This window comes from Scyliorhinus canicula, chromosome 17 (genome assembly GCF_902713615.1).
Source record: "Scyliorhinus canicula chromosome 17, sScyCan1.1, whole genome shotgun sequence".
In the NCBI taxonomy this organism is placed as follows: Eukaryota; Metazoa; Chordata; class Chondrichthyes; order Carcharhiniformes; family Scyliorhinidae; genus Scyliorhinus; species Scyliorhinus canicula.
Genome location: NC_052162.1, coordinates 25,695,888 through 25,719,816, shown reverse-complemented (window position 1 = coordinate 25,719,816; position 23,929 = coordinate 25,695,888). Strand labels below are relative to the sequence as shown.

Below are 23,929 nucleotides of genomic sequence, written 5' to 3'. Positions count from 1 at the left end.
AACCGATCTCCTTCATAGATTCCATAGAATGTGGGTGGCCCGGTGGCACATTGATTAGCACTGCTGCCTCAGCTCCATCCGATGCAGCTCCATCCGATGCAGGGTAGCTAGGCCAACAATGTTCTGCACCACCTTGGGAATGGCTTACAAATGAACTGAGGCATGAGACTAAGCGGTCTGTCTCAATTGCAGCGAACAAATAGTTATGGCACAAAAGAGTAAAGGGAGTTCCTTAGAGGTTTAACTGGTTAAGTTTTTTTTTAAATGTTTTTTTATTGAGTTTTCATATTTTATATCCAACAAATTACAAATTATTAGAAAAAAAAACACGCAAAAATTAACATGTATATTTACAGGTAAGTATCTTCATAATAACAACTGTGGCCGCCCCCTTTAGCCGGCATACATATTTTACATTCCCCAATATGGCCGAGGCACATGTTTATAGGCATTTATTTACAGTTTGGTTTTGGGCCTTAGCTAGCCGTCAAACCCCCATAACGAACCCGTAGCCCCCCCCGCCTACCTTCCCCCGATTCCCGTCCATTTTCCCCTGATTCTTGGCCACCCGACTGTTCTTCCTCTTGTTCGTTGGCCACAAACAGGTCCCGGAACAATTTGCATGAATGGCTCCCACGTTCTGTGGAAGCCGTCGTCTGACCCTCGGATGGCGAATTTGATTTTCTCCATTTGGAGAGATTCCGAGAGGTCGGACAGCCAGTCTGCAGCTCTGGGCGGTGCTGCTGACCGCCAGCCAAACAGGATTCTACTCATACGGTTTCTTGTTAAGTGGGCTCTATGTACCACTTTTAGTTGCGTCAGGCTGAGCCTTGCGCACATGGAGGTGGAGTTGACCCTATGCAGTGCTTCGCTCCAGAGTCCCCACCCTATCTCAATCCCCAGGTCGTCCCCCCATTTCATTCTTGTTGCGTCCAATACGGTGTCGTCCCTTTCTACCAGTCGGTCGTACATGTCGCTGCAGTTCCCTTTCTCTAGGATACTTGCGTCCAGTAGGTCTTCCAGTAGTGTCTGTCGTGGCGGTTATGGGTACGTCCTTGTCTCCTTTCGTAAGAAGTTTTTGAGCTGTAGGTACCGTAGCTCGTTCCCCCCGGCTAGCCGAAATTTCTCTGTCAGTTCGTCCAGTATTGCGATCCTGTCGTCCGTGTATAGGTCCCTGACTGTCAGTGTCCCCCCGTCCTGCCTCCAACTTTTGAAGGTGGCGTCAGCCAGTGCTGGTGTGAACCTATGGCTGTTGCAGATGGGAGCCTTGTCCGACATTTTGGTCAGGCGAAATTGCTGCCGCAGTTGGTTCCAGGATTGGAGGGTGGCTGTCACCACTGGGCTGCTGGAGTGTTTTTTGGGTGGGGATGGGAGTGCTGCCGTGGCGAGGGCCCGGAGGGAGGTCCCCATGCAGGAGGCCTCCTCCGCACGCACCCACTCGGCTCCTGGATCCATCCCCTTACTCGCTTGGCTGTTGCCGCCCAGTGGTAGAATTGTAGATTCAGGAGGGCTAGCCCCCCCCCTGGATTTTGTTTTTTGTAAGACCTTCTTTGGGATCCTAGCATTTTTACCCCCTCCCCCCATACCAACGCCATGATAAGTTTGTCCAGTACTTTGAAAAAGGCCTTGGGGATGTAGATCGGAATGGATCTAAACAGGAAGAGGAACCTGGGCAGTACGTTCATTTTGATCGTCTGGACTCTCCCCGCGAGGGAGAGTGGGAGTGTGTTCCATCTTTGCAGGTCCTTTTTTACTTCCTCCGTCAGGCTGGTGAGGTTCCATTTGTGGATCCCTTTTCAGCCATGGGCTATTTGGATCCCCAGGTAGCGGAATTTGTGTCGGGCTTGTTTGAACGGCAGCCCCTTTAGTGCTGCCCCCCACCCCCCCTTGCGGGTGTACTGGGAAGATCTCGCTTTTGCTCATGTTGAGTTTGTAGCCCGAGAAGGCTCCAAACTCTTTCAGGAGCGCGATGATTCCGTCCATGCTGCTTTGTGGGTCCGAGATGTAGAGGAGCAGATCATCTGCATAGAGTGAGACTCTGTGCTCTCTGCCTCCCCTTCGGATCCCCCTCCAATTTTTTGCTGCCCTGGGCGCGATTGCTAGCGGTTCGATTGCTAGTGCGAACAGCAGCGGGGACAGTGGGCATCCTTGTCTGGTGCCCCTGTGCAGCTGGAAGTATTGGGAGTTGGTATTGTTGGTCCGTACACTCGCCATGGGAGCGTTGTATCCAAGCCTGTTCCAAGCCCGAACCGCTCAAGTACCTCTATGAGGTATTTCCATTCGACTCTGTCGAAGGCCTTTTCTGCATCCAGGGAGACGATCACCTCTTGTGTTCTCTCCCCGGAGGGGGTCATTATCACTTTAACTGGTTAAGTTAATGACAGACTAGGGAATACCTAGAAATAAAAGCTGAAAATGCTGGGAAAACTCAGGTCTGAAAGTATCTGTTTTATTTGACACTTCCAGTTGAGAGTATTTTACTCTTGATTTAAGAAGTTTGATCCCTCGTATGTTTTAAATTGATCTCACCCAGAGCTCTGGCAGGAAGAGAATAATTGGATTCTATGTTGAGGAGAAAATCAAACAGGGCTCCTGCCGATGAATATTATGCAATACACTCTAAAGATGGGCATTGGATGACAAAATTGGTTTTGGCCATGATGCCATGGTAGTTAATTAGCCCCGTAGTCAATATACGTGTGAAAAATTTGGAAAGCTAACCAAGGTTTTCTGACACCCACAACCTGGAAAGGAGCCAATGCTTTCCGGAAAAGAACAAAGCAGAAAATCGAAAGGTGGGAATAATTTGAGTGTATAACATTGGGAAGAGGCATTTAATTTTGAAGAAAGCTTTTCATATAGTTGTGCTTTTAAATATGTTTCTTGTTTGCTCTAAGCTTAAGCAAGTTTTTATTTTGTGAGACTAGTTATAAATTAACAAGTGTACCATGGTTTAAATTTCTCTTGCAGTATTTCAACAATGAGAAGTATGAGGCAGAGAAATATGACGGGTACTTGAAGACTTATGAAGCTGCGTCTTTGAAGACTGCCACAAGTCTTGCAGCACTAAACTTTGGTCAGAACCTTATCTTTAGCATTGGTCTGACTGGAATCATGTTACTTGCAAGTCAAGGAATCCTGGCAGGTACTCCAGTTAAACTGGCTAATTTGTTTAAAGATCTATAGCCTGTACTTTTGGATGAGTTATCCTTTGATGTAATGTTCTTCCCTTTCCACTTAGTTTATGTACAATACATTGGCAGCCCACTGTGTTTGAGTCCAAGGCAATAGCTCCCAACATCCATGCTATGCCATAGGTTCTAGGAGTGCACACATACATTAAGGGACCTTGAAGGTTCTTTGCTGTGCTTTGTGTTGAATCATGATTCACTGACTGAATTGTTGTGAGCATCAGTGGAGTGGCTGCCCTCCAGGCTTTAGATCCAGTATGGTAGGTTGTGAGTATCCTGCGGGCAATGAGTAAATTAGCAATTTAATGCTCCTTACAAGCAGAAACAATACTTTATTTCATGAATCATGCAAAGTAGATTAATTAGGAATATTTTGAGAGTGATTCCGTTTTCTCCCTCCCACCATTTCCTTTCTCAATTCTGGAAAACTGAAATGCATACATTTTTAGATGTACCATATTTAATTTCTCAGTCACCACTCCCAATGAAAAGCTTTCATTATTAGCTATGTCAACAGGAATGAAGGTGCATCAGATCTGAAAATCTAGTGAACTCGTACCTGCTAAATGACTAACATCAGGAATTTGGCGTGCGATACAGAAATTCCTGATATTAGCTTGTCTCTTTGCTCATTCAATGCGGTGACCAGTTCATTTTAATAACAAAGCATTTGAAAAGTGATCATGTCAAATCTTTGCACGAGACTCCAGCATTAGACTGTAAGTACAGGTGGGAAGGTGGTGTTGTGGTAATGTCACTAGGATAGTAATCCAGAGGCCGAGGCTGGTACCCAGTTCAAACCCCCACCAGTTGGTTTAATATAAATTGAATTAATAAAGTCTGGAATTGAAAACCAGGTTTTGGGGTTTTCTGGCCGTGCCTGCAGCCCAGATCATCCATTCCTGCTGGGTCACCAAATTTCCTGCAGCAGGTCCCGTCACAACGGACCCAAAAATCCGAACCCTAGTGTCAGTAATGTTGACCATGAAGCTATCATCAATTGTTATTGGTTATAAAAATCCACCTGGTGGACTGCTGCCCTTTAGGGGAGGAGATCTTCCACCCTTACCCAGTCTGGCCAACGTATGACTCCAGACCCACTGCAATGTGGTTGACAAGGTAATTAGGGTACAAATGCTGGTCTTGCCAGCGATGCCCACATCCCATAAAGGAATAAAGAACAAGAATTGCGACAAGGATACTGACCATGAACTCTGTAAGATTTAAGGTACTTATGGAAAATGACAGACAGACCAAAAATGAAGGTTCTGGATTGGGGGTAGGCCAATTTTAATATAAGACAAGACCGGGTCAGGCCAAAGTAAACGGGGAGTTACTACTCAGAGGGAAATCCACATCAGAGCAGTGGGAGTCATTCAAATAGGGGCTGGTTTAGCTCACTGGGCTAAATCGCTGGCTTTCAAAGCAGGCCAAGCTGGCCAGCAGCACGGTTCGATTCCCGTACCAGCCTCCCCGGACAGGCGCCGGAATGTGGCGACTAGGGGCTTTTCACAGTAACTTCATTGAAGCCTACTCGTGACAATAAGCGATTTTCATTCATTTTCATTTCAAAAGGGAATGGGGAGCGTACAGGGCCAACATTTTCCGTAAAGCAGAGAATTCTGTTTGTCAAGGGATATACAAGTTTGGATAAGGAAAGTAGCGAAGCTTATGGCAGATACATGGGGCGCAAAACAGTGGATGTCCTAGAGGAGTATAAAAAGTGTAGGGGGGTACCCAAAAATAAAAAAAAAAGAAATTAGGAGAGCAAGATGGGGCATAGAAAAACATTGGCAGGCAAAATAAAGGAAAATCCCAAGGTGTTTTATAGGTATATTAAATGCAAGACGATAACCAGCAAACCAGGGGTGGCATGGTAGCACAGTGGTTAGCACTGTTGCTTCACAGCGCCAGGGTCCCAGGTTCGATTCCTGGCTTGGGTCACTGTCTACACGTTCTCCCCGTATCTGGGTGGGTTTCCTCCGGGTGCTCCGGTTTCTTCCCACAAGACCCGAAAGATGTGCTGTTGGGTAATTTGGATATTCTGAATTCTCCCTCTGTGTACCTGAGGGGCTTTTCACAGTAACTTCACTGCAGTGTTAATGTAAGCTTACTTGTGACAGTAAAGATTATTTCTTTTTTAAAATTGAACCCACGCTGTTGGCTTTGCTCTGCATCACGAACCAGTTGTCCAGTCAACTGAGCTAACTGGCCCCCAATCAGAACATGATGGGCCGAAGAGCTCCTTTTTGTGCTGTGAAATTCTGACTCTATGACAAAATGCCCATGTCCCTTTTTTAGCTGATTTGAATGGTGGAAAAAATAGATAGAGGTTATTGTGCTTTAAAGTACCATATTTCTAATTAACGATACAGTTTAACCTAGTTTTGTCTCCTTTGCTGTCACACCATCTCCATATTTGTATCCTTTAATAAGGATGGCCTAGAAGCAGTCACTGACTCTTCAAAACCTTTCCACACCGAAACAGCACGAGTCGGAACTCTGATGGGTGATGCTGCAATAACACATGTGAGAATGTCAACAGTATCCAGACCAAAACTATCTGATTGGCACCTCATCGACTAGCTTAAACATTAATTACTGATGTACCATGGCTGCACAGTGCACCATCTACAAGATGCATTGCAATAACTTGCCACAGCTTCTTTGACAGCACATCCCAAACTTGAAACCTCTGCCATCTTGACAGCAGGTGCTTGGGAATGGCGTTACCTCTAAGTCACACACAATCCTGATTTGATTTGATCCTATTATTGGGTCAAAACCCTGGAACTCCTCAACTGCTGTGTGGGAGTATGTTCCACACGTACTGTTCAAGGAAACCCACCTTCCCATTCCTGAGAGCAACTTAGGGTGGGCAATATATACCAGCATGGAGGCAGTGTCCACATACGAAGACTGAGTGAAGAAGGAGAAGAACGGCTAAAGCTGCAGTTTGTATTCGAGGCATAGTTTTGAGTGGGATAGATCTCCCAGTTTGGTCTTTGTATTTCTTTTGCCAGCCACCCTTCCCCTGTGCAGATGAAAAGGACTACACTACTAAGGTGCTCAGTGCATGTGAGAATTCATGACACAGTCATTGATGAAGCCGAATTTAGTGGACTTCTGTTAAGTTTTATTTTTTTCACAGCATCTGAGCATCACGGGCGTCATTGTTATCCATCTCTAATTGCTCTTGAGAAGGTCATGGTGTGCTGTCGCTTTGAGCCACTGCAGTCCATGTGATGTAGACGCACTCGCAGTGCTGTTGGGAAGGGACTTACAGGTTTTGACCCAGCAAAGTAAAAGAACAGCAATATAGTTCCGAGTTGGGATGGGGGAACTTGCAGGTGTTGATGCTTCCAGCACCCTGCTGCCCTTGACTTTCTAGGTGGTAGGTAGAAAGGATTTATAAGGTGCTGTTGCAGGAGTTTTGAGTGGCTGCAGTGGATCTTGCATATGATACACAGTGATGTCAGTGGTGGATGGAGTGAATCTTTGAATTGGGGCATAGATGTCAAGAAGGTTGCTTTGTCCTGGATGGTATTGAACTTCTTGATTATTTTTGGAACCACACTCATCCAAGCAAGTGGAGAATATTCCATCACACTCCTGATTTGTGTCTTATAAATAGTGGGCAGGCACTGGGGAATGAGGAGGTGAGTTATTCACCTTAGTACTGCCAGCCTCTGACCTGCTCATGTAGGCACGGTTTGATATGGCTGGTCCAGTTTTATTCCTGGTAACTGGTAACCTCTCCCCCAAATCCCAGGATGTTGATAATTGAGGACTCGGAGAGCGATGGTAATGCCATTGAATGTCTTTGAGAGAGGGTTTGATTCTCTCTTCTTGGAAATGGTCAATGCTTAGCACTTAAGCGGCATGCAACCTTTGGGCCACATATTAGCCCAAGCTTGAATGTTGTCCAGTTTTTGCTACATATCAACATGGACTGCTTCAGTACCTCTGGAATCAAAAATGGTACTGAATGTTGTGCAATCAACGGCGAACATCCCCACTTCTGTTCAGTTAAATTCACCAGCTTAAGCTGGATAATGCAAACATTGTTAACGTACTATTATATTCAAGATCATATTCAAGGTTTTTGTTTAAATTTATTCAAGTTGACTTGAATTTAAATCTGTATAGAAGTTATTGTAAAACCCATTCTTTTGTAGGTGCACTAACAGTTGGAGACCTGGTGATGGTAAATGGACTACTTTTCCAATTGTCTCTCCCCTTAAATTTTCTGGGCACAGTATATAGAGAGACCCGGCAGGCACTCATAGACATGAACACTTTGTTTACCTTGCTGAGTGTTGACTCAAAGATCAAGGTAAAGTGGTACAGTTCTTGAATTTCAATGGTATAGTACTCTTATAGATTTTTAAGCCAGAAATTGTGCGTATTCCATAAAACAACTTAATCTATAACTTGAGATTGTTTGTTCAGTTTTTATAAATATCTCGATGGCGAATTGGTTAAGTGACCCTATGTTTTTATTTTAACCTGAATGTTCCTCCTAACTCAGTAAAGCAACTTTGTTTTTTGGGCTTTTTAGGATGTAGACATGGCTCCAGTAATTGATGTTTCTCCTGAGAAATCTACAATCACTTTTGAAGATGTTTGCTTTGAGTATATCAATGGTCACAAAGTCCTTGATGGAGTCTCATTTGAAGTTCCTGCTGGGAAGAAAGTGGCAATTGTAGGTGGCAGTGGTTCTGGGTAGGTGGTCATTTATACTGGCAATCTTGGCATTTTAAAACTTTTGTTTTTGAATATTTGCTTCTTGAATTTTATTGGCCTCTTGAATTTTATTCAAAATTATTGAATTTTAATACATGTGCTCCCATCCCACCCCCAACCTCACTTATGGACAGGCGTTGCTGAGTAACAATCAGTCGTGGGGCCCCTTTTTAGCCTGAACTTTTTGTCCCACTGATGCTGTTCTATTCAATATACCTAAGAAACGAAACCAGGGTCTTCTCTGATCAATAATAGTCCTTGGCCATTGCCATTTTTCTTGTTCCTTTACTTTTCCCTTAATTTGAAAATTGACCTTTTTAAAAATGTAATATTCTTGTTTTGGTTACCCATTTACCTCTGACCAACAAAGCATTGATGATATCATCTAGCATTGGGTGTCAGATATCTACATGTTCTGAATAAGTTTTTTTTAAAAACCCATACCATTGGGAAGGCCAAAGCCACTATATTGGCTTCCACACTGAACTCCATTCTCATGCCACTGACTCCAACCCTCTTCCTGACTACTTTCACAAGTCAAACCAGGTTACGCAAAACCTTGGCATTGTCGTCTTTGCAAAAATGAACTTCAAACTCTATCACCTAGCATGATAATTTCTACCTCCTGAATATTACCGTCCTATGTCCTTACCTCGCCTGTACTACTGTCAAAGATTTCATTCATGTTTCTTTCTCTTCTCGATCCAATTTCTGCTATGTTCTCCTTGGAAAATTTATTTTGCCACCTTTCCTGAACTCTAATGTTTCACAACTACAACCCCCAGATCCTGTCTCGCACGGAGTCACCCTTGTCATTGGTTCATAATCCCTAAAATGCCCTGGTCTTATACTCACTCCACAGCCGTTTAAGGCCTCTGGCCTTTTGTGCACCCATCTCTCTCTTTGCTCCACCATTGCTGTCAGAATGTTCAGTTGCCTTTTTAAAAATAAATTTAAAGTAGCCAATTATTTTTTTCCAATTAAGGAACAATTTAGCTTGGCCAATCACCTATCCTGCACATCTTTGTGTTGTGGGGTTGAGACCCATGCAGACACGGGAAGAATGTGCAAACTCCGCACAGACGGGGCCGGGATCGAACCCAGGTCGTCAGCATCGTGAGGCAGCAGTGCGAATCACTGTGCCGCCCTTCGTTATTTATTTCTAACATCAATGTTAAGCTAATTTATCTTTAGTTTCCTGGACTTAACATTCTCTCTCCGTTTTAAAATATTTGCATCTATCTGTCTCTCCGTCTTCTGGCACTATTACCTTTTCTAATGAATTTTGATATTTGTGTAATTCTGTCTCCAACTATTTAGATGCATGAATGAAATCCACCTGAGGTTTAATTCTCTGATTCTCCCCATCACCCCCGATCTCTAGTAACATTTAGTCCATCTTGTACACATCAGTATTTGTAAGCAAGGTGGGCAGCACGGTGGCGCAGTGGTAGCACTGCAGTCTCATGGCGCTGAGGTCACAGGTTCAGTCCCGTCTCTGGGCCACTGTCCGTGTGGAGTTTGCACGTTCTTCCGTGTTTGCATGGGTTTCGCCTCCACAACCCAAAGATGTGCAAGGTAGGTGGATTGACCACGCTAAATTGCCCCTTAATTGGAAAAATTAATTGGGTACTCTAAATTTATAAAAAGAAAAAAAAAGTATTTGTTAGCAAGACTACCCAATTTATAATTCTGTAAGTCATGGGAAAGAATCTTCCAGTAATGATTAGTTTAGTAGATTTATTCATGTTTTGACAAAAATTTGTCTTATATATTTGTATAAATTTTATATGGTTTAGGAAAAGCACAATAGTGAGGTTGCTGTTCCGTTTCTTCGAACCTCAGAACGGGAACATTTATGTGGCTGGTCAGAATATTAAAGACATCAGTTTGGAAAGCTTGCGGAAAACCATTGGTATTGTACCACAGGTAAAAATAATTATCTCAATGTCTTTTAGCTAGCCTCAGAATGCATTAAGTGTGTTTAAATGTTCATGTTTAAGCAGCTTACCATAGCCTCAACGTGAAAGAATGCTATTGTGAATATCTAGTTCATGGTTCACATTAAGCTTTTAGTTTATGGTTCATATTAAACTTTTAGAGGAAATGTTTAGTTATGGGATGATTATCGCTGTAAAGCAAGGTAATTAAAATGTTGGGCTTGAGTGATTGCCAGAAAACCTAAAGAAATGACCATTAAGATGACCTAATTTTGTTTAATTAAGTCAAAATAGGATAGAGCTATAAAACATCAAGTGAGTTTACTTATCTGGAGAAATTGTAACTGAAGGGTAATTAGCTGAAATAAAAGCAAATTACTGCGGATGCTGGAATCTGAAACCAAAGGAGAAAATGCTGGAAAATCTCAGCAGGCCTGGCAGCATCTGTAAGGAGAGAAAAAAGCTAACGTTTCAAGTCCTAGTGATCCTTTGTCAAACAAATCAGTTTTGATCAGTTTTATGGGGGAAATGGGTAGTAAACCAGAGCGCATAACATATATATGTTCTAAACCATATTGTTATGTCAATGGTGCTTGTTTGGTGTAAATGTTTTATGTACAGTGAAGTTTGTTTTTGAAAGAAAGTGGAATCTTGTGACATAATTCTATTGGCAAGGTATTTTGGATTTATTTGTAAATGTTAACAGACCCTAATCCGATCATAACAAAATAAATTTGATATCAGTGGACAGTGGAGGGGAGATGCAAACTGATGTGCAAAGAATTCACAGAAGAATTGTCATACTCGGTACTAAATAGCATACCATAAGCTTTATGAAAATTGTCAGCCAAATTGTTTAATGCTTCTGGTTGCACAGCAATGGTCTGACCCATTCTTGCTTTGGGCAATCTTAACTTCTGAAAATCAATGCCCAACTTGAAGCCGACCGGAATGACAGATGGTAGGCTGTTGTTTTTCTGGTTTGGAATAATTTAACTGCATAAATACATTAGTTATGTTGAGTTCTTGTGAATTTTGTCTCGATGCTAATCTTCTGGGGTTTCAAAAACCTGTAAGCGTATGCAACAAATCTTTGATTTCGTGTCTCTTTTAGTTATGAACCGTTTTGAAGTCTTAGCCAGGCCACTAGATCGAGTGTTTAAATGCTGCAAGCTTTGGCGAGAAGCTTGTGTCTAACGGCTTTGCTGTTTGAAGAGTTCAGATATAGTGTTGAAAAAGCTAAGACCTGCATTTTGGCTCTTATCATTTTGAATAGTAGCTTCTTTGAAGCACTTTGGGATATTTTTCTACGCTAAAGGTGCTATGTAACTTCAAATTAAAATTGCTTTCAAAAAGTAACTTGATAGATGTGCAAAGTCTCAAGTATCCTTTTCATTATGAGCTCAGTATATCTAATAAATTGATTACAGTGGGGCTCCTGTGACATTGAAGGTACCCATTTAGTCTGTTGTATGGTACAAAATTGTACAGGCCCATATAGCTCCAATTTCCATCTCTGGAGTTTGCTGAATTCACTGATTGTGGCAAATAAATTCTTCACATAATTTCCCGAGGGAGTATGAAGGGAGTACACCAACCAGGATTCCTGTACCTATTCAGTGTCCAGTGTTTGCTGGAAAATGCTATTAGTCTATTAGGCTTTATTAGTGTCACAGGTAGGCTTACATTAACAGTGCAGTGAAGTTTCTGTGAAAATCCCCTGCCATCTGTTATGGAACCCCTCACTCGCTCCCCGCATCCCACCCCCATAAATAAAATTTGACCGTTTCTAAGTAGCAGAACTCGAGTAAATCCTCCAGCCACACTGAGGCATAAGGTGGAGAAACTGACCTCCATCCCAGCAGAACCCGCCTGCGAGTGATGAACGAGGCAAAGGCCAAAACATCTGCCCCTGCTCCTGTCTGCAACTCCGGCAACTCTGACACCACGAATATGGCCCCCAGGGGACTGGGCTCTTCAGTCCACATCAAAGATTGCTGACATGGCGCTGAAAAACCACCCCAAAATTTCTCCAACTTTGGGCAACACCACAACACGTGTGCGTGATTAGCTGGGCCCCTCCCACATCATTCACAAATATCCTCGTCAAACAACCCAGTCAAATAACCGGCTCATCCTCAACTTCAGGTGCGCTCTGTGTCCTATCTTTAACTGTACCAACCCAGTCTCGTGCATGAGGTTAGGGCATTCACCTTCCGCAGCAACTTGCACCACAACCCTTCCTCCAGTGCCAACCCTAATTCCTCCTCCCATTTACCCTTCACTCCCTCCACCGAGACCTTGTCCTCTTCCAAAACTCTCCTATATATCGCCAGGATGACCCTCCCACCCCAAAACTGACGACCACCCCCTCTAGCAAAAGGAGGGCAGTGCCGTCGAATAAACCTTTTTCACGAAATCCTGCACCTGCATGTACCTGAAAGCATCCCTGATGGGACCCCAAATCCTCCCCCCAACCCCTTCAAACTCTCAAACCACCCTTCTAAAAATAAGTCCTTCCTTTCGATTGCCCCTCGCTCCTCCCATTCCCGAAACCTCGCATCTATCCTCCCTGGCTCAAACCATATTTCCCTCTGATCGGCATAAATTTCAACCTCGTCCCCAACCTAAAGTGCTGCCAAAATTGCCGTCATATTTTCAGCGTAGTCACCAGTGCAGGCCTCCCCGAAACCATCCCTGGGGCAAATGGGAGTTGCGCCATTGCCAGCGCCTGCAATCGCGACCCCTTACAAGAGCCTGCCTCTATCCTCACCCACATAGCCTCTGGTCCCTGATCCAACCTTCTCCACATTCGCCGCCCAATAATTGTATAGGGTTCGGAAGGGCCAAGCCCCCTGACTGTTGCCCCCTCTGAAGTACTGTCCTCCTAATCCATGCCACATTACCTGGCCCACACAAATGACTAAACAAACCTATCCACCCCCATAAAGAACAATTTTGGTAAAAAGACCGGTAGGCACTGAAATAAAAATAAAAACCACAGCAAAATGTTCATCTTAAGTGCCTGCATCTGCCCTGCCAACAATAGGGGAAGGACATCCCACCTCAGTAAATCTGCCTTGACCCTTCCGACCAGACTCTAATCTCTCGCAGTTGCCAGACCTAGCCTGCCAACAAGCAGCTGGCCTTCTCCTCATACTTGTACACTTGCCCACCTCAACTGCCGAACTTCCTTTTCCGTGTAAAGAAAGTCAAACCTCGCCTGTAATTCCTTCCTCACCAGAAGATCCGAAGTCGGATACTCTGCCTGCCTCCCGTCCACCTTCAGAATTTCCTCTACCAACTGCTGCCACTCCTCTCTTGCCTTTCTGTCCACCTGAGCCTTAAACCGGATGACCTCACTCCTCACCTCTGCTTTCAACGTGTCCCACACCTCCCTGTTCCCATCAAACCCAACATACACCTCAATCGCATTTCCCATTTTGGTACAAACTTTTGGCCGACAACAACCCCACATCCAACCTTCACTCAGGCCTCTGTGCCAGTCCCTTCTCCAGGACCACATCCACCTAATATGGAACATAGTCAGAGATGCCAATCGCAGAATATTCTGCCCTCCTCACCCTGCCACCCACCCACCCCGGTATGGCAACCAACAACATCTTCATAAATCGTGCATCGTCCCAATTTGGGGCATATGCACGAACCAACTCCACCAACCTCCCCTCCCAAGCACCTGTTACTATTACGTACCTACCCCTCTGGCCAGCCACCACCTTCTCCACCAGGAACCTCAGCCTCTTGCCCACCAGAATTGCCAACCCCGGGCCCTACTATCAACGCCCGAGTGGAACACCTGACTCACCCAGCCCTTTTGAAGCCCCACCTGGTCCTTTACCCTCTGGTGGGTCTCTTGCAGCAGCACCACCTTGGCTTTCAAGCCTTTCAAATGCGAGAAAGCTCTCCCCTGCTTCACCGGTTCCCCCAGCCCTATGTAATGGAATAATAAACAATTTGCATGAGGTCGTGAGTTTGGGTCTGTATTTGGTCTGTATTGCATGTATTTATTTTGTATTTCAGATAAAACCAAATGACAAATTTTAGCTGCTCAGTAAATGAAATAAACAGCAATCTGCATTTCTTTAATTAATGTTGATGGCATTATCTAAAATGAGTGTAAAAAAATTAGTATTTCTGGCATAGTGCCTGAGAGTGCAGAGAGCATTTTGATTTGATTGATTTCTGGTAGTCATATGATGGCTAAGGCAGCCCTTGTGGCGTGTTATTTCTTGTACTAAGACGTTGAAGGGTAATGGCTGTTGGAGATTAAATAGTCTGTGAGGCACTACTATCCATTTTATGGCACATTAGTTTATAGTCGTACATGTTTAATACATAAAAATGCACAAGAATATTCATTAACAACTGCAATTTAGCACCAATTTTCATCAAGTGAAGACTCGTGTAACTTATGCTTCTAGGGAAACAAAATGGTATTTTAGAAGATTGTTTACTTGTTTCTGTTGCAATTAATGGATCTGCTTGCTACTGCCTGAATTTCCCAAATGCAACTACCTCAGTGTTTTTAAAACTTTTTTGCCCGGGACCCATTTTTGTCAACTGGCCATCCTTCGGGACCCACATCGGCCGACCATTGTGAGCCATGCTGGCTGAACTATGCAACCTACGCCGGCTGATCTTTGCAACCCATCATTTTCACTTACCTTTAATGTGACAGATGAGCCTGCTTGGTCCCCATGATGTTTGTCACTTGCTTTGTTATTCAATGTTGCATTTCTGATATTGACCTCCACTGATGACTGCATTGATTGAAAAAAATAGTGAGGTTTGTCATCAAACTCGCCATGTTTAATCTTCAAGTGACTTTGAAGTTTTGAGGGTTTTAAACTTTCATTTGCATCCCCACACATCACACATGAACTTTAAATCCAGATTTGTAGTGATACAATTAATAACCCACAACTGAAGTAATCATTTTCATGCTGCTTTCTTCCTGTTTTCAGCTTCTTCTTTGTTTGTTGTTCATCAGTGTCCCAGGAGTTCACACCAGCATTGCTGGTAGCTGCAAAATGGAAGCATCTCTCTTGCGCCCACAACAAGTGATCTCAGCGTACGGGGCGTCACCTGCACTCTGCCGCCCCCTTCCTCGATTGCTGAAAACAAACTGGCCCTGGTCAGCGCACTGACGTCAGGAGGAGACGTTCCACCCCCTGGGCTCCTGCCCTGCACACTGCTTGGTGCAGCACGCATGCGCGGGATGACTTGCAATCCAAAATGTCCGTGGCTATCAGCATTTTAAGAAGCCGGTCGCAGCTATTAGGCGTCCCTCCCGTGATAGAGAACGCCTCGACCCTCCCGAAACCTGCCCATGACCCACCCGTGAGTCACGACCCCAAGTTTTTAAACCCCTGATCTACCTGACAACATTCCTGAGAGGTACAGCGGAAACTATGCCACATGGTCACTTAGCAGCGAATGAGCAGAAAAGTTTCAATGACTTGGTCAAACATTCCTTCCTATTTCAAGAAATAGTGAACCCAGTATGCATGATTTCTAAAATGTATTTTTGAAGATCAGGCAAGGAACTGTTCACTGAAAACAATGAACACTTGAAGTTGATTTGGGTAGAAGGAGACGGAAGTGGTTATGGTTATTGGTGTTATGCTTATAATATAAATGTATTTGACTATCATTCGGCGGTTTTGTACATTTGGATTGATATTGCTTTCCCCCCTTGATTTCTAGGATGCAGTCCTGTTCCACAACACCATCTTTTATAACCTTCAATATGGGAACGTTAATGCAACGGTGGAAGAGGTATTTAATGTTGCTCGGCTTGCTGGCCTTCATGACTCCATCCTCAGGATGCCAAATGGTTATGACACTCAGGTTGGTGAACGTGGACTAAAGCTTTCAGGTGAGTTAAAGGAAGAATGCGAATTGTAACTAGAGTGCATAACCTTAAGCATGAGCTAAATTGCTGTTAATATTTGCAACAGTGTGTTGGTGATTTGTTGAATATGCTTTCTAAACTTGTGCTCAGCCAGGCCAGTAAGTGGGGCTCCCTACCTGCACAACGGCTTGAATTGCCTGTCATGTGTACGTGGAAATATTACTACTTTTGACTGACTAATAACTGGGCACCATTCTATTCCAGCTTCCATTGGACTTAGCTGTCATTATAAGTGGTGATGAATAGCTGGAAAAGCGTAAGTAGGTGAGATAGGAAAAATAGTGCGCCGGCAGTTGGATTGGAGACGTGGGTTAAGTCATTTTGAATTTTTCTGTCAGTTATGTCTAAGTGAATGGGTTTGTAGCCGTGGTAATGTGAAGTATAGGTTTGTTAATGCCAGCTTTGATTCACACTGTGGAGCTGCAGGTTTCTGCTAAGTGGTCTGCAATGCAACTGAACCCTGTGCAGCTTTTTAAATCCACTTTGGTTGCATCCTAGTGCACAGCTCCCCAAGTTGTGCACCACTTGCACTCTGGAGTTTCAAACACGAGCTTTCGGAGCACTGCTCCTTCCTCAGATTCACCTGAGGAAGGAGCAGTGCTCCGAAAGTTCGTGTTTGAAACAAACCTGTTGGACTTTAACTTGGTGTTGTAAGACTTCTTACTGTGCTCACCCCAGTCCAACGCCGGCATCACCACACTCTGGAGTTTGATTGTGACCTCACCCCAGTTGAGCTGTCATTTTGGCACCTCTGAAGCAGCATCTACTTGCATAATATGTTAGCTGTGGCAAAGTGCTGGTAGAATCTGTACTGCCGGCTGATCTTGGGGTTTAAAACTGTGTTTAACTGCATCTTAAAAAAAAATGTCCAGACTCTTAATTTTTTTAACTAGATCTGTCAGGTGGAAAATGCTTCCACAAAGCATTTTAGGCTTGATGACCGGAAATTTGAAACAGTTTAACAAGTAAATCATTTGAATTTACTGGTCAAGTATGTATTTTGGGGAGCTATGTCATCGTTGGCGAATTGAAGGAAGCTATGGGCCTTTTTCAATTTCTTCCCTCCTTGACACTATTTTTCTTCTTGATAGTAAAGAATAAGGAGGACATTGTGGAACTTCAAAAGTATGTGGATAAGTTGGTGGAGTTGGCAGATAGTGGCAGATGAAGTTCAATGCGGAGAAGTGTGAGGTGTTGCATTTTGGTAGGAAGAACATGTAGAGACAATATAAAACAGGGGATGCAGGAACAGAGGAACCTGGCATATATGTGCACGGATTCATTGAAGGTAGTCGGGCATGTGGAGAGTGCCGTTATTAAGCATATAGTATTCTGGACTTTATTATTAGGGGCATAGAGTCCAAGAGCAAGGAGGTTATGCTGAATTTATACAAGACACTAGTTGGACTTCAACTGGAATATTGTGTAAAATTCTGGGTGCCACACTAGGAAGGATGTGAACACATTGGAGAGAGTGCAGAAGAGGTTCATAAGAATGGCTCCAGGGATGAGAAACTTCAGTTATGAGGGTAGATTCGAGAGGGTTGAGACTGTTCTCACTAGACTCTGGGGTGGTCCTGGCGGATTGGAAATTGGCAAACGTGACACCACTATTTAAAAAAGGAGGTAGGCAGAAAGCGGGTAATTATAGGCCAGTGAGCTTAACTTCGGTAGCAGGGAAGATGCTGGAATCTATCATCAAGGAAGAAATAGCGAGACATCTGGATGGAAATTGTCCCATTGGGCAGACGCAGCATGGGTTCATAAAGGGCAGGTTGTGCCTAACTAATTTAGTGAAATTCTTTGAGGGTACCAGTGCGATAGATAATGGGAAGCCAATGGATATGGTACATCTGGATTTCCAGAAATCCTTCAACAAGGTGCCAAAAGGTTGCTGCATAAGATAAAGATGTATGGCATTAAGGGTAAAGTAGTAGCATGGATAGAGAATTGGTTAATTAATAGAAAGCAAAGAGTGGGGATTAATGGATGTTTCTCCAGTTGGCAATCAGTAGGTACTGGTGTCCTTCTGGGATCAGTGTTGGGCCCACAATTGTTCACAATTTACATAGATGATTTGGAGTTGGGGACCAAGTGCAATGTGTCCAAGTTTGCAGATGACACTAAGATGAGTGGTAAAGCAAAACGGCAGAGGATACCGGAAGGCTGCAGAGGGATTTGGATAGGTTAAGTGAATGGGCTAGGGTCTGGCAGATGGAATACAATGTTGACAAATGTGAGGTTATCCATTTTGGTAGGAATAACAGCAAAAGGGATTATTATTTAAATGATAAAATATTAAAACCTGCTGCTGTGCAGAGACCTGGGTGTGCTAGTGCATGAATTGCAAAAAGTTGGTTTACAGGTGCAACAGGTGATTAAGAAAGCGAATGGAATTTTGTCCTTCATTGCTAGAGGGATGGAGTTTAAGACTAGGGAGGTTATGCTGCAATTGTATAAAGTGTTAGTGAGGCCACACCTGAAGTATTGTGTTCAGTTTTGGTCTCCTTACCTGAGAAAGGACATGCTGGAGGGTGTGCAGAGGAGATTCACTAGGTTAATCCCAGAGCTGAAGGGGTTGGATTACGAGGAGAGGTTAAGTAGACTGGGACTGTACTTGTTGGAATTTAGAAGGATGAGGGCGATCTTATAGAAACATATAAAATTATGAAGGGAATAGATAGGGTAGATGCGGGCAGGTTGTTTCCACTGGCGCGTGAAAGCAGAACTAAGGGGCATAGCCTCAAAATAAGGGGAAGTAGATTTAGGACTGAGTTTAGCAGGAACTTCTTCACCCAAAGGGTTGTGAATCTATGGAATTCCTTGCCCAGTGGATCAGTTGAGGCTCCTTCATTAAATGTTTTTAAGATAGAAATAGATAGTTTTTTGAAGAATAAAGAGATTAAGGGTTATGGTGCTTGGGCCAGAAAGTGGAGCTGAGTCCACAAAAGATCAGCCATGATCTCATTGAATGGTGGAGCAGGCTTGAGGGGCCAGATAGCCGACTGCTGCTCCTAGTTCTTATTTCCTACCCTAATGGAAATTAGTGAACCTGATGTTTTTTTTTTAATTTAGCGTGGCCAATCCACCTAGCTTGCACATTTGTTTGGGTTGTGGGGGAGAAACCCATGGAAACACGGGGAGAATGTGCAAACTCCACACAGACAGTGTGCCAGAGCCGGGATCGAGCCTGGGACCTCGGCGCCACGAGGCCGCAGTGTTGACCCACTGTGCCACCGTTCTGCCCTAACCTTTTTAAAAAAATTTAGAGTCCCCAATTATTTTTTCCAATTAAGGGACAATTTAGCGTGGCCAATCCACCTAACCTGCACATTTTTGGGTTGTGGGGGCGAAACCCACGCAAACACGGGGAGAACGTGCAAACTCCACACGGACAGTGACCCAGAGCTGGGATTGAACCTGGGACCTCGACGCCGTGAGGCAGCAGGGCTAACCCACTGCGCCACCATGCTGCCCGTTCTGCCCTAACCTGATGGGTTTTTACAACAATCGACAATGGTCTCATGGATCTTTATTGAATTAAAACTTCACCATCTGCCCTGGTGGGATTTGAACCCAGGTGCCCAGAACGTTACACTGGGTCGCTGGATTACTAGTCCAGCAACAATACCACAGCCTCCTCTTTTGTGTTAATAGTATTTTAATAAAGTGAAAATGTGAATACAAGAAACTCATCCCATTCATTTCTTCTTTGGAATCTTTTACACTTGATACTGATCAGGTCCAAAAAACTACCTGTCGTGCATTATTTTTATGTAAGCTTAAAATAAAGCAGGGAAAGTGTAGTTCAACACATAGAGTCAAATTGACAAATCGCGAAAAGACTATTGTAACCGTATTATCTTTTTACATATCTCTTTTAACAAGTAACTAATGTATCTATTGTACCTGATGGTGTGGGAAAGCATTATCTTTCAAATTGTCACAGGAAATGTCGAATTCCTACATTAAACAGTAACTACACTTCAAAAGTACTTAATTGACTCTATCTTGAGTATGCTGGATTTTGCAATATGTCAGTGGCATTTTCAAAAGTCATTCACCAAACTGTCTCAAATATATTCCTGAATCAAATCACTATTTTATCAAACTGACTTCAACTTTCTTTACTCGTATCTGACCATTTGAAACTCGAGTCCGTTTCAATTTCTAGAATTTGTGTTTTCGCTTGAGCTTTCCTGCTGATATTTCCTGGACTTCCGTTTCATAAACCCTGCTGCACATCTGCGTTCCACTGCAAAATAGCTCCTATCTTGCTGCATGATCAGACCATTTAAGAAAAAAGTAAATGCATATTAATGAACTTGTGAAAACCATTCAGACTTAGCATAAGATTTACAGAAGAGCAAAACATGAGAAGAGCGGGGACTTGCATGAACAATGATGCTAGACAGAAAAAAATAAAATGGAGAAATATATGGTATTTTTCCATCAGTGTTTCCTTATATGAGCAGAATCTGTCTTTTATAAACTGGAACTCATGTCCTTTACTTTTGTGTTACACTGACCTAACGTAGCCCCCAAAATCTCAATTAATGGCAATGAAAGTACATTGCTTGTTGGAGCACAGATTGGGCTCGCAGTAGAGAATACAGAAAATGCAATTGCTGGCTTTTCTTAATTTCCAAATAAAGTGTTTCTTCAGGTGAATCAGTGGAGTCATTTCTTGTTCCTCAGTAGCCTGAATGATGTTTTGAATTGAACATTTTCCCCCAAAATGATATAATTCATCCAGAATATGTCATTCTCAAATGCCCGTCTGGTTCATTTTGTCTCTCCAAATATTAGATTCTGATATAAAACTTAAAAGCCAGCAGCGAGAATCATAGAATTGTTCCTCTCCAAATGATCATTGTGACTTAGTGCCATTTCCCCTTACCTCTGCACATTGTTTCTATTCAAATAATCATCAAATGCCCTCTTGAATGCCTCGGTTGAACCTGCCTCCACCACACAGCCCATTAGAGCATTCTAGACCCGAACTACTTGGGTGAGAAAAAAGTTTCTCACCTCACATTGGCTTCTTTTGCAAATAAATTTAAATCTGATCCCTCTCATTCTTGATTCTTTTACAAGCAGGAACAGTGTCTCCCGATCTACTCTGTCCAGCCCCTCCTGATTTTGAACATCTCTATCAAATCTCATCTTAGTCTTTCCAAAGGGAACAATCCCAAACTCTTCAATCTCCTTAGCATGACGTTTCTCACCCCTGGACCCATTGTAGACCTCGGCACTCTCTGTCCAACATGCTCACTTCTTTCCTATAGTGTCACACCCAGAACTGTACCCAAAATTCTAGCTGAGATCTCGTTTGTGCCTTGCATAGGCTCCTTGCTCTTGTACTCTATGCCCCTATTAATAAAGTCAAGACACTATATGCTTTATTAGCTGCACTCTCCACCTATCCTGCCACCCCCAACGAACTATGCAAATATATACCAGGTCCCTCTGCTCCTGCACGCCTCTAAGAGTTTTACCCCTTACTTTATATTGTTTCTCCATGTTCTTCCCGCCAAATGCATCACCTTGCATTTTCCACACTGAATGTCATCTGCCCACCCTGCCAACTTGTCTACATCCTTTTGGCGGCACAGTAGCAAAGTGGGTAGCACTATTGCTTCACAGCACCAGGGTCCCAGGTTCGATTCTTGGCTCGGGTCGCTATCTGTGCAAAGTCTGCACATTCTGTCCCGTATCTACGTTGGTCTCCTCCGGGCGCTCCGGTTTCCTCCCACAAGTCCCGAAAGACTTGCTTGTTAGGTGAATTGGACATTCTGAATTCTCTCTCTGTGTACCCAAACAGGTGCTGGAGTGTGGCAACTAGGGGCTTTTCACAGTAACTTCATTGCAGTGTTAATGTAAGCCTACTTCTGACACTAATAAAAGTGATTATTAAAGTTCTACACTGTTCTCTTCACAGTTGCAGTACCGTCAAGTTTTGTATCATCTGCACACTTTGAAATTGTCTCCACTCATCAAAATCTAGATCGTTAATATATATGAGGAAAAGCAAGGGTCCCAGTACTGACTCCTGAAGAACACCACTGCAAGCCTTCCTTTAGCCCAAAAAATATCCATTGACCATTTGCAGTCTGCTTCCTATTATTCAGCTGATTTTGCATCCACATTGCTGTTTTATTCCATGAGCTATAATTTTTCCCGGAAGTCTGTTGTGCGGCACTTAATCGAAAGCCTTCTGAAAGTCTATGCACACCAAACACAAAATTATTCTCATCAACCTCCTCTGTTACCTCTTCAAAAAAACTCCTTTAGCTAAACATGATTTCTCCTTTAGAAATTCATGCTGGCTCTTCCTAATCAACCCACATTTTTCCATGTGACTAATTCTATCTTGAATAGTAGCCTGACCACCACTGATGTTAAACTGACTGGTCTTTAATTGCTGCAGCTATCCTTATAAAAATTTTTAAACAAGGGCATAATGTTTGCAGTTCTCCAGTTCACTGGCATCTCCCCGGAGTCTGGAGATGATTGGAAGATTATGGCCAGTGCCCTGCTATTGATATCTCCCTTGCTAGCAAGCAATGGAATATGGCCTATGGGCTTCCTTTGAACATTTCACATTTCCAACTGTGACACTTGAAAACAGTTAATAAAACAAGGGAGTAGTGGTTGATATGCTGAATTTTTGTTTAGTGATGTTTTAATCATTCAGCACTTCCATAAATTCCCTGCCAACCCTGAAGAGAAATCTTTATTTCAAAAGCAAGGTACTGTGAATGCTGCAAATCTGAAATTATAACAGGAAATGGTCAATACTCAGCAGCTGTAGCAGGATCTGTAGAGAGGGAAGCCAGCTCGACATTTCAAGTTGATAACCTTTCATCAGAAACCTTTATTTGCTTGTTTGTGATTGTGGTAACTTGACTTAACGTAACCACAAAAGGGTGGTCGAAACGCATTGTTTGTAAAGTTAATAAATAAAGTTGATCTTTAATATATAACAAGTTCAGAATACAGTAGGGATTCAAATGGGCGCAGCTAGCTAAACATTGAAATAATAGTAATAGAATTAGAACTAACGGCAGTTAAATGCAAATATGCAAAAGGAATAACAACTAATAACATTGTAGCACTTACTGATGACATCAGAAATGGATCTAAATAAGATGTATAATAGTAACAACACTATAACACTCTTTTCTCCCCCCCCTTGAATTTTAATCCCCCTTAAAGACAGGAATACAATGAAATTAATGTCTTAATTATACGTCAGTCTTTCAGGAGCTGTGCAACTACGTTGCAATCCTCGCAATACCACTGGTGACTCCGTTAATTCTGGTGATGCTTGATTAGTTCAACTGAACTTCTGGGCACAGGTGTATGTTGAGTATCTGAAATAGAGTCCACTGGAAGTCCTGGTACAACGGGAACCATTTCCACAGCCCATTTCCTTTTATTGTGTTATCTGGAACTTTAATTGTGTCTGAGTCATGGTGGCGACAAATATGATCTTGATGCCTGTGCACCACTCTTCCATTGTTCGATTTCATTACCAAAGATTCTGGACCATTTTGGTTAAAAATAACTCCAGGTAGACTTCCGGTGGCAGCTATGAAGGAGTAAGTCGCACATTTGGTGGTTCCCGCTGGGGTCAGACTTTTGGACCTTTTTCCCCGATTTTTTATTTTTTTTTATTTTTTACCTGACTTGATTTGAAAAATCAATGACACAGGCAATTGGGTACTGGATTCCCACGTCGGTGCATGGAGAGAAGAACTAGAAGTGCTCGCAAAGGCAGAAACAGACGGACAGAGAAGGCTTAGGCTGAAGCTGCAGGGGGGAGAAAGCATGGTGGAGGACCGGAACCCTGGCTTCTCGACTCAGCGGTCAACGGAGCAGCTGATGCAATTTATCCAGGAGGGCTTCACCAAGCAGAAGCGGGACTGCTTGGACCCGATTAAAGAGTCCATTGCGCAGTAGGAGTTTGGATTGGATGCCCAAGATTGGGCGATCCAGAAAGTAGAGAAGGCGCTGGCTGAGCAGGAGGAACATCAAACAGCAGTGGAGTTGGAGGTGGGGATGCTGAGACACCAGCAGAGAAGGCTCCTGGAGAAGGTGGAGGACCTAGAGAA

General features: G+C 43.4%; 1 protein-coding gene across 1 annotated transcript in view; it reads left to right on the top strand.

Annotated features, from left to right (window-relative positions):
- The window catches only part of abcb7 (ATP-binding cassette, sub-family B (MDR/TAP), member 7), a 78,124-nt gene that overhangs the window by 37,947 nt on the left and 16,248 nt on the right, over window positions 1-23,929 (top strand). The window contains exons 9-13 of the mRNA XM_038774578.1: window positions 2,971-3,145; window positions 7,370-7,527; window positions 7,753-7,916; window positions 9,737-9,866; window positions 15,605-15,776. Of these exons, the coding sequence (XP_038630506.1) occupies window positions 2,971-3,145; window positions 7,370-7,527; window positions 7,753-7,916; window positions 9,737-9,866; window positions 15,605-15,776 (799 nt within the window). The remainder of the gene's footprint in view (window positions 1-2,970; window positions 3,146-7,369; window positions 7,528-7,752; window positions 7,917-9,736; window positions 9,867-15,604; window positions 15,777-23,929) is intronic.